General features: G+C 36.7%; 1 protein-coding gene across 1 annotated transcript in view; it reads right to left on the bottom strand.

Moving 5' to 3' along the window:
- The window catches only part of FOCAD (focadhesin), a 303,131-nt gene that overhangs the window by 272,826 nt on the left and 19,074 nt on the right, over positions 1-11,231 (bottom strand). Inside the window, exons 2-4 of the mRNA XM_012554721.2 lie at positions 9,812-9,900; positions 6,973-7,047; positions 4,579-4,733 (exon numbers count right to left, since the gene is read on the bottom strand). Coding sequence (XP_012410175.2) covers positions 4,579-4,733; positions 6,973-7,047; positions 9,812-9,868 — 287 coding nt within the window. The 5' untranslated portion in view covers positions 9,869-9,900. The remainder of the gene's footprint in view (positions 1-4,578; positions 4,734-6,972; positions 7,048-9,811; positions 9,901-11,231) is intronic.

Genomic DNA, 11,231 nt, shown 5'->3' with positions numbered 1-11,231 from the left:
ACAAAAACAATCTAAACTCAAAACAGGCAATGCCTTAAAGGACAAGAAAAGTACATGCTACTACATATCGTTCACTTTCATTTCAGTTTTAGTTAATTTCTACAAAATTCACATAGGACTGGTGATAATGATTTCCTCAGTGCGTTTCCTTGTGGTGCCATTCTTTCCTTTACCCTCTTTAGGGAATTTTTTTTTTTTAAACCAACTTACTGATTAAAAGAACATTTTAGAGCCCTTAAATTCATTTCTTTGTTTACAGAAGCTATAAAAACTAGTTTGCAATTGTTTCATGTTGCCTCAGCTTTGAACCGAGATCACTCTTGAACATCAAAATATTCCTTTGAAGAGAACAGTCTCTCAGGCAGAGCCAGACACTTTCCCAGCCACTCCCTTAAGTTTAGACAACCAGAGTTTTACAAGTGTCAAGTCTTTTTTCAAAGTTAGACTATACAATGTAGCAGGCTCTAGACCAATTTTTCTCAAATTGTGGGCTGGGTTTTAAAGAGGTGGGCTGGGGGGGTGGGGGTGGATCAGACACATTCCAACGGAATTTTACAGAACAGACCTGCAAAGGACTAAGGAGCAGGTAACAAGGCTGGAAGAGATGGCCTTTTCCCTCCATCTTTCCTTGCAACTTGTAACATGTACAATGACGAGACAGCTCCTGAAGTTACATTCTCTAAAGGTCTATTCTATTAGTGGGTTACTTCTCACAACCAACGTTCGTGTTCTCTCTCTCTCTCTTCCTCTATACCTCTCTTTCAGTTCTTGAAGGATGCTAGGCTAGTGGATAGGCAAGATGAAAAGATAACAGTTTAGAATTATATCTCTCAATCAAAGATGAGTAATCATTGTGATTTCAATAAACTTCTATTTTAAAAACACAAACGCAGAAACCAAAGTGCTAGAAATTGAAGACTCAAAGTATCTCGGCCAAAAAACATACAGAAACGACAAAGTCATTCCTGCTTTTAGATCGCAAAGATAGAAATGGTTTTCCGTCTCAGAAGATTCTCTCTGCAGCATTTGGAGGAGGGGGCTGTTGGGTCTCCTGTTTTTAATTAGCTTGTTTATTTAATTTGATTCTCATTTTCCTTTTCTCTTTTAAAAGTAAATAAATAAACAGTGCAAAGTATAGTCTTTCTAATCACTACAAACCGCAAAGTTCTGCTACTTGAAAAAAAGCAAATCAAGAAAATTCTGTTTTCTGACACATAAATAATTATTACCACTGCTGGTAACAATAATGAAAACTTGGAACTTATGTAACACATTTTATGATCAAACTGATTCAAAAATTAAATCAGTTAGCTTCAGGGTCTACTCAGTCTACGTTACTCTGTGGCTAATAATTTAGACAACATGAACATTCTCAAATAAGAAACTTCAAAAAAATCTTTTTTTCCTAGATCCTTTTTCATTGTTAAAGTTCTCATAATTTGATTACTGTAAAATTCAAGGCTTTCTCCCATGTCTTGGCCATATTTCCAAAGGATCTTGAATAATAATAGTGACTCATATGTATAAGATTATTCATTGAAGCATTGTTTTTAATTGGAAAAGATTAGAAACAATAGGGAACTGTTAAATTACGGCAAGTCCATACAATGGAATATTACGTAGCTGGAAAAAATTAGAAAGCTCTTTATGTATTTTATGGAATGAGCTCCAAGATAATTTTTTAACTGAAAAATGCAAGATAAAGAATATTATGTACAGTAGGCAACTATTTCTATTTTAAAAAAGGAAAAATATAGACACATAAATTTTCAGTTTATACGCATACAATATCTTTAGAAGGATAATAAGACCTGGTAACATTTTTGCCTCTGAGAAGAAAAACGGAGAAATGGGTAGGACAGAGACTTGGCCTCATATTTTCTTTTGAATTATGTACCATATGAATGTATTATCTATTCAAAAATAAATAATTACTAAATAAAAAACCTATGATCACTGACAAATTGTAATACATATGGATGACACAATAGTAATGATGGATTTATATTGATGTGTGAATGATACCCCATATCGACATCATTTTCTAAGATGACCTTCTGGAATTAAGGGTATAACCAGGCTTGCCCTACCACCACCACCACCACTTGTTGCCATCGAGTAATTCTGACTCACAGTGACCCTGTAAGACAGGGTAGAACTGCCGCATACCGTTTTCAAGACTGTAAACTTTTACAGAAGCAGACTGCCATATCTTCCTCCCATAGAACAGCTGGTGGGTTCGAATCACTGACCTGGTTAGCAGCCGAGCACTTAACCACTGCGCCGGCAGGGATCCTTAGCCTGCTCTAACTACCCCTTAAGTGGACAGAAGACATCACCCTTAGCTCTTGATGTTCTACTTTTTGAGTATAAATAGCTCAATTACACAAAGCAAATAGATTTTATGGTTGTAGATTTTTTAGGCATTTGAAAACTATTTTGGGGAGAACAAATACAATTATCTGCAGTTGACAAAAGAGTTAAAGAGAAACTAGGTACCTTCCTTAAGGTCACCCAATAAGTGAGAAAAAGAGGGACACATAAAAATCTTCACTTTTAAAAAGCCTCCCCAAACTACCACTTTAATGGGCATAGAGTAGGATCTTTCTATAACTGTGTGTCTCTGTGCGTGTCTGTGTGTTTATGTGCGCACGCATGTGTATATATAGAAAGAAAGAAAATGAATGTTTTTAGCTGTGATCAAACCCTTACTTATTAGAAATATCTGATCACCTACTAAGTGTCAGATAGTGTGCTGGCTACTAAAATATAAGTAAATAAAAAATATACTGTGAAAGAGTAAGTAACCCAGCTGAGAAGAGGGAGGTTGTCTGGGCAGGGAAGGTGACATCTGAGCTGAGCCTTGAAGGCTGATAGGGATGATGGCAGAAAAAGAAGGTGAAAGAGGAGTCCACACAGAGGCAGAGAATGTGCAAAGGCTCAGGAACAGTGAACAGTTGTGTCTGGCTAAACAAGAGGGTTCATCGCAGGAAACACAGCTTGAATAGTAGGCTGGAGCTACTTTGAGAAGGGCTTATATACCATGCTAAACAGTCTGGACTTTATAACTATAAACAGCAGAATATAAACAAAAATTGAAGAAGGTTCCAGAAGACGCAAAGAGGTGATCTGAGAGAAAAGAATAAGATTTACGAAGAAAGGCTAAAGAGCTAGAGGATAGTTAGCCTGACAGACTTCAAGCACCGGAAGGCATCTTACACAGATGGTAGTCACAGCTGTAATCCATCTCTACAGAAGGTAGAAAAAAAGATTAAGTATTCAACTGTGGTGATAATACAATAAAGATAACAAAAAACACTGGAGAGAGCAAGTAGAAAGAGGGAGACTAGATGGGACTGGGGGATGGGGGTGGGGTGAAGCCCAAATGACTTAAAATAGGCAAAAATGAGGGTTTATAAATAAAGGCCTTGTTTTTTAAGCACAAAGTAGCCTCTCCTTTTCACGGAGCATTTTATGAGAAGTGCTCACTTTCATGGGATGGTTCCATAGTCCTATTTGACTATCTCAGAATAGAGTCAGTTCTTTTATCCCTTATGATTCTATTACCTTCAGACTGTGAATGGACTAAATATCATCATACTAAATGTCATGGTTTGAATTATGTCCCCCAAAAAATGTGTGTATCAATTTGGCCAGGCCATGATTCCTGGTACTGTGTGGATTTCCTATATGTTGTAAATCCTGCCTCTATGATGTTAATGAGGGAGGATGGGCCGCAGTTGTGTTAGTAAGGCAGGACTCAGTCTACAAGATTGTATTGTATCCTGAGGCAGTGTCTTGAGATATAAAAGACAGAAGTGAGCAGAGAGACAGGGGGACCTCATGCCATCAAGAAAGCAGTGCCAGGAGCAGAGCGCGTCCTTTGGACCGAGGTCCCTGCGCACAGAAGCTCCTAGTCCGGGGGAACATTGAAGAGAAGAAGGCCGACAGAGAGGAAGAGCCTTCCTCTGGAGCTGATGCCCTGAATTCGGACTTTTAGCCTAAACTTTAACTGTGAAAAAAAATAAACTTCTCTTCGTTAAAACCATCCACTTGTGGTGTTTCTGTTATAGCAGCACTAGATGACTAAGACACCAAACAAATTCAAAGAACAAAACATTATTAACTTGGAATAATCAGAGAGAAGACATGTCTAAATCACAAAATACTTTTAAAGAAATTAGTGCTAATATTTTATAATACATATTATTAATGCTAAGGGCTGGTCAAGTATTACCAATAAACTGTACAAATGTAGAAGTAGTAATGCTTATGGGCAACCTTCCTTCTTAACATAAGTCAAGCACTTGCATTGCTATTGTGAGTCATAAATGACTTAGCTCTTTCCTTCATAAACAGAGCAATGATAAGTTTAAGTACAGCAAATGACCACAAATTCCAAAATTGCAGGGTTTAAATTAGCATGGTGTCACCACATATGAGGTATCAACTGCATAATAATTTAACTGAAAGGAAAGTAATTGGCAACCAGGATGAATGTTGACCCTTAATAGCAAATTAGAGAATTTTTTCTAAAAACTTAAATTGTTGACTGATCAAGCACAGAGGAAAGAGTACCTGGTCGAGGGAATCAGGTTGAGTATCCCATTGAGAACATAGCTGAATTCCGCATGATCCTGAGCAACAAGTGCCACCAAACCCTCACAGCAGGCTGTTCGAACCACCACGTTGTCACTGCAACACTTTTCCCACAGCAAGTTCAAAGCAGGAGTCTGAAATCCAACCAGTGATTAAAAGACACTTCCGATGAACAACAAACACACACATGCACCCCAACTATTTATCACAATGTAATTCATTCACTGTAGGCTAGCTTTCCTATACAAAGATGAGACTGTTGTGGCTGTTGTCATTCTAGACTAAAGTCGGTTTTCCAAGAGACATAATGGATACGTTCTGATATAACTCTCTCCCAGCTGGTATCTCAGCTGCCATATAAGGCAGAATGCAGGCAGAGGTATGACCTGAGTTCAACTGACACAATAAAGCCCATGTGGGATCAAAACTAAGATCTGGCTGTAGCACAGTTCTTTAACCAGGCAACTTAGCCAGACACGAACAGTATCAGGATATCAGTTAGTCTAAAGTGAACTCCAAATCGTATTTATGCTTCAAGCCCTAAACGGCAACACCATTTTCAGAGATTTTCCTGCTCTCCTATCACCACCCTCCACCAGGCATGCCCCCTTGCCCACCCACCTACCATGTCCCTGCCCCCCATTTATTAAGCCTAGTGTGGGCCCAGAGGGAAGGGAGAGAAGTAGTGCAGGCCACAAGCAAACTGTTAGTTCCATAACTATCAACAAAAGCATAGAAAAACTGTTTTGCTCAAGAAAGAGGCTGTGATTTTTCCCCCCTCACACTATGAGTCAGTATTCTTCGACAGAAAAGCACTGGAAGGGCACATAAGTAAACCTAAGTTCTTTATCTTAAAAAGCCCTATAAAGGCAGAGGTTCTAGCTCTCATAACTTTCTCAGGAGTCTATGGCCCAAAAAATGGTTGACTGCTAGTGATAAACCTATACACGAATGTATGTGGGTTCAGTCCATTCAGATTTACAGTTTGTTTTTTTTTTTTATTTAAAAAAGGCACATACACATGTATTGAAGCTATTTTTCCTTCCTGCTGACATGATTTATTAGTGAAATTTATAATTTGGGGAAAAACAGATCCCCATAAAAAAAAATCCCCAGTGCCCAAAGAATAATGGAAAGAATGAAATCACCATCATATTATGCCCACTTTCCCACTGTCACTGGCTCTGAGAGCCTCTTGGATCCCACCATTAAAAGAATAATACGTTAACAGTTATCACTACAGGAAGGATATATTTATATTCCATTTCTCCTTTTACTCAGAAGGAAATTTATTCACCTGCATGAACAATTTCAAAGGGCTCTAAATGTCATTTTTCCATTACTTACTAAGTCAGAAAAAGAAAATAAAGAAACAAAGTGTTGCCTCAGGTTATACTGGGTCCTCGCGGAAGTAAGCATTCATATATTACTAGAAGAAGAAACATTAAATTATAGGGATATGACATTTAATAAATCCTGGCTGTTTAAGTAAAACCACTAGATCTTTTCAGGCTATATAATGTGATTACAGGCAGGATTAAGATCAGGGTTCTCAGAAAACCTAATTTCTATGACTACATACAAACACCAGATAAATGCCGCTAATATACCCCCACACTTACTTCATCATGTCAGTAGAAGCTGTAAAGAAATGTAACTGGGAGCAGCTAATCAAAAGGAACGTGAGAGAAAGGAAATTAATTTATCTCTGTTGTGAAAAAAAAAATCTTATCTCTGTCTTTTATGTTCTTGGTAGAGTGTACTTTTAAGTACCTCTCTTAAACAATTTCCCAATCAGCATGTCAAAATACGCACTGCTGGTCAACCAAAACCCAAGTGGTGTATCTCAGTAAGCATTACTTTGACTACAAGCACCGGCCTGCCCTATGCATGGATACAGAATTTTTCCTCCAGCTCCCACTGTCAGTGCATGACCTCCTCCACTTAGAACTCACATCTGGGGCTGGCCTGAAGCAGGAAAAATCTCCTACACCCAAATAGAGCCACTGTGTTCAATGTCTCTATTAACTAAATGTACTCCCTCAGAGGCAACCCTATCAGCCCTCTCTAAAGCATGCCTTTCCTCATCCCACCTATGTGATTTATCATTAATAGTCATAAGAATTCCCCTTTTTGCCCCCTCCACATCTCATTCATGAAGTCTGTTGTAGCAAATTTTAAAATTTAAAAGAATGCTATGGAATAAAACGATGGCACACCAAAAAAAAAAAAAAAAAAAAAGGCCATGAACTTTTCACAGTTTAAAATCATTTCTATGGTGACCTGAACTGTGAGGGAAGTAAGAGACGTTCATATGTTCTCCAACTTTTAGAAATATCTGAGTAGAACTAAAGCACAAAGTTAAATACAGACCTGGTTTGTAGACTGGTGGATTTTTTCTGAATAACCATTTTCCTTTAGGACTGCAGCAATAAGATGACCCACAGCCTAAAAAACAAAGAAAACTAGTGAATATATTCACTCCAATTTCTCTCCCAATAGTGCTTCTGAAGGTAAGTAACATCAATATTAGTTGATATGAGTATGAGTATGCTAGGCAGTCAATTGGTAATAAATAAAATTCCCAGTCATTGAATATGTGCTGTGTAGCAGGCACTGAATTAGGCATACCACATGTATAATTTATGGTCTTCATAACAACCCTCAAGGTAGGCATTATTATCCCAGGTTACCAATGAACAAACTTCATTTCACAGATGTTAAGAAAATTGCCAGATTTTCCATTCAAATTGCCATCATTTAGTATTAGATGATAACTCGAGACTGCTTAATCCATTAAACCATGAGACAAATGAGAAACCCCAGAGTTTTTAAAATCAACTTTGTATCTAAATGAAATCCATCATGCTTCATCATGCCCTTAATAAAGATGGTGAAAACTCATCCTCATCTTTATGACTATAGCTGACATAGATCTGAACCACCTCTCTTCTCCCTCCTCTAGGCTCTATGATTTTAATTTCTTTACTATTTTCTCATAGGTGTGAGCCTTTTAATAAGCTTTCGGCCTCTAAATTTTCTCTCTAAAATTTTCCCATATCCTGTTTTAGTCAAAGAGCCCAAAATTAAACTCAAGATTCTAACAGGAGTGTTGGCTACATAAATACACAAATATGATTACCTCCTGCCGCCTCAATTTCATTCTCTTAGTTCTTCAGCCCTACCCAGCACTACTATCTTAGCACCAGTAGGCTAGCAACAATGACAGTCATTCTGTGTACAGGCTGGGAAAACACTTGGCTATTGCAGAACTATCCATCCTGCACTTTGGACCAGTGTATGATGTATCCGTGAATAGCTGTCAGTCTTGCAAAGTCTCTAGATAAGCACAAACAAAAATAGAGCAGCTACTCCTTCCTGATTTCTTTTTGTATTTCACATGGTAAAACTGATTTATGGCCATAATGCTTGATAGTCTAAGTCTTGCAATCCAAGTTACCCATTTACATGAATATTAAGTTTAGTTTACTGTCTCATATCTCCTGGTAAAAGGGCTAGTAACAAGACTTGAGAATCAGTGAATAGCTTGAGTACCTGTTCATTGAATAACTGGCCATCAACTGCAAGATGCACCATTATCTTATGCACTACTAAGAAAGGAAAAAGGGCTGCACCTATGATATTCAACACTTTTTATAATTAAGAGTTTTTATTTTATATTACTGAAAGAGCTCTTTCAGACTCATTTAAAAAATTATGGCCAAGTTCATGCATATGCAGACAATACCAACTGTGCCACGGCTGCTGCCATCGATTATAAGATGTAATCCAATTTCAAAGACGTAAAAATGTGAAAAAAAAGATGTGTATGAATCAAGGAAATATGGTGCTAACACTGAGCAGTGGTTACAAACAATAAGAAGTGTTCACAAAGGACAGGTTACAATCACAAGAATCTAATATAACCAATATGAAACAACAGGAAAATAAAGCTACAGTCCATATTTAGAAAAAGGGCTAAAAGAATATAAGCTTGATATATACCTCCCCCTCTTACCCTCTACCAGATTCAATTTCACTAACTTACTTTTCAATTTATCCTCCTGACATCAGAGAATATAGCCTAAATTGATTTTAGAATACAAAATCCAATGATAAATCAGCTATATTGCTACTTAAGTTTTCCATAACAGAATAATTTAAATGGACATCCTGTGTCATCCAAAATATATACACTTTTCACTTAATCTAACAGTAATACACATAGGCATCTCCTGATTATCTATGCTAATCATAAGCACAGAAAAATAAAAATTGTGGACAGTATCTTCCAAGCCTTCATCTTCTTCACGTTAAGGGCCTGTGCTGCACACAGTAGCATATGACTCCAACCCAGTCAGGTAGAAGGGAATCTTGCATAAGGAGTGTTCTACTCCTCATGGAAGGGTTCCCCACTACCCAGCTAAGTCAATTCCCACAGAAGGCATCTCCGAAGTTAACTGCTGAAAGTATCCAAGATGCTGTATGTCACTAAGTCTTCAGGCAGGTTTCTTCTGGTTCCTTAGGTTTACTCTCACAAGAAAAGACAATAAGCTATTATAATACCTTGATTAACCAGAATGCATCTAGTTAGCTGAGGGCTAACTAGAAAACCATTTTTGTTTCAACGCTAATTATTGAAAATTAAAATTATTTAGAGATAACATCTCTAAAATATAATATCATAATCTCTTGCCTTAGTAAGCATAGTATATAAATAAAATTCTTAAATCTAGGATATTTTACTGATTGAATGTCATTATTATAAAACCCTATTAGTCTTAATAGTAATACCCCTGTTTAATATATCTTTTTAAATATCAATCCCTCATACTGTGTGGATATATAACCATTTGCTTCTATTCTCCAAAATTAATTACAGACTAGAAAAAAAATACGTTTTCAAGGGCCTCCTAGTTAATCAAGGTTTTATTATCTCTAGGAAGACAACTATAATATAAATAGAAGTTAGCTGAAATTGATTAATTTCAAATATTTACTTTCCTACGTCAAATATATATTTTAAATTAACTCATATAAAAGTTGTTTAATAAAGCAAGATAAATTTCTGTGTAGATGAATAAAACATTTAATGTTAAAAATACAAAGTTCAATTAACAATCCACCAAAAAGGTTCGTTCATTACCACAAAGCAAAAATAGATAGATGGACAGATAGGCAGACAGACAGACAGATAGACAGATAAAATTACCTGTGACTGGATAAGAGAATTTGGAAATTCAAACCTTTTCCTGATATCATCTGACATTTTTGCTTTTCTTACATGTATGTATATAAATTCTGTAATCAAAACAAAAGAATACTTGTTAGTCCTGAAGAGGAATTCAAACCAATCTCATTTCTTCCTCAAATGATATTAAAGTAATTCATTCCAAAGACAACAATGGAAACAAAGCACAGGGCTCTGTAAAGTAATCCTTGGCATCCCTGTCAGTATTGACCACTTCAGCACTCAAATACCACGACTAATAAATGAACTAAAAATGGCCAACGTCTCTTAGTTTTTCTCAGTAAAACTAACCCTGAAACAGATGAATTCACACTACAGAGGCCAAAAAATATTCAAAAGTTCAAGCCTAGATAACGTGATTAAAGTATTCCACCGCAAATTCAAAATAGAAATTCTTTTATACATCGAAACTTGTGAGGGAGAAAGAGTCAAACTGTCATAAAATGTTTTAAACTATGCCTCACTTTGGTACAAGCTTTCATCTGAACATTAATCCAACTCATAGTGACAAGTGTGAAACCTAGGTGAGCTATTTTCAAGTACAGAAATGACCTAGAAGCTCACACATTAAAGCAGACTGCTTATCCCCTAAAGGAGGAACAAGCAAGCAATTAGCACCAACTTTTAATATTTACATCACACCTTTCATTCCTACTGGGCTCTCAAAAAAAAAGGAAAAAGGATGGAGGAGGGCACGTGGTGAAAGAGAGGCACAAAACTAATAAGAGGATTTCCTAAGATCCTACTTTATCCATTCCCCATGCAGCATTGATTCCACTACTTTTTGAAAATGGGTACTTTAGGTCACCTATTTATTCTAATATCACTAAAAAATAAAGTTTTATGCCATTATAGTACCCTAGGTTACCATTTAAAAACAACAGAAAACTAAACCAAGCTCTCCTCATCTCAAAAAAAAGGAGGCACCTAGTCTTGAACCTGCAGCTCTAACTACTTTCCTCCCTTTTCTTCCAAAGCTAAACTCCTTGAATGGCTAACTTAGCCTGGCTTTTTTCTTCAACATCTATGTCCAACTTGATTCCCTTGACTTTGACATTCCACTGCACTGAAAGACACACCGCTCTAAGACTACAAACCATTTCCCCTGTCTAAACCTACTCATCAGCTTAAGCAGGCCAAAATTTCTTCAGTTTCCCAGTTGTGTCAATCACACCTTTCTTGGAATTATTGTCTCCTTTGATTTCCATAATACATCACAATGGAATTTCCAAAGTGCGTCCCAGGGAAATCCAAGATAAAGAAATCTTCATGAAAAAAAAAAAAAAGAGGGAAGGGAGAACTTTGTGGGGGAAATACAACATATTATATTCCAATCATGAAATCTAATTTATTTGTTTAAAAAATACTTATTACATGCTTC

Source organism: Trichechus manatus, unplaced genomic scaffold (genome assembly GCF_000243295.1).
Source record: "Trichechus manatus latirostris isolate Lorelei unplaced genomic scaffold, TriManLat1.0 scaffold00025, whole genome shotgun sequence".
Lineage (NCBI taxonomy): Eukaryota > Metazoa > Chordata > Mammalia > Sirenia > Trichechidae > Trichechus > Trichechus manatus.
The sequence above is the reverse complement of the archived record's forward strand: the minus strand, read 5'-3'. Positions and strand labels throughout refer to the sequence as shown.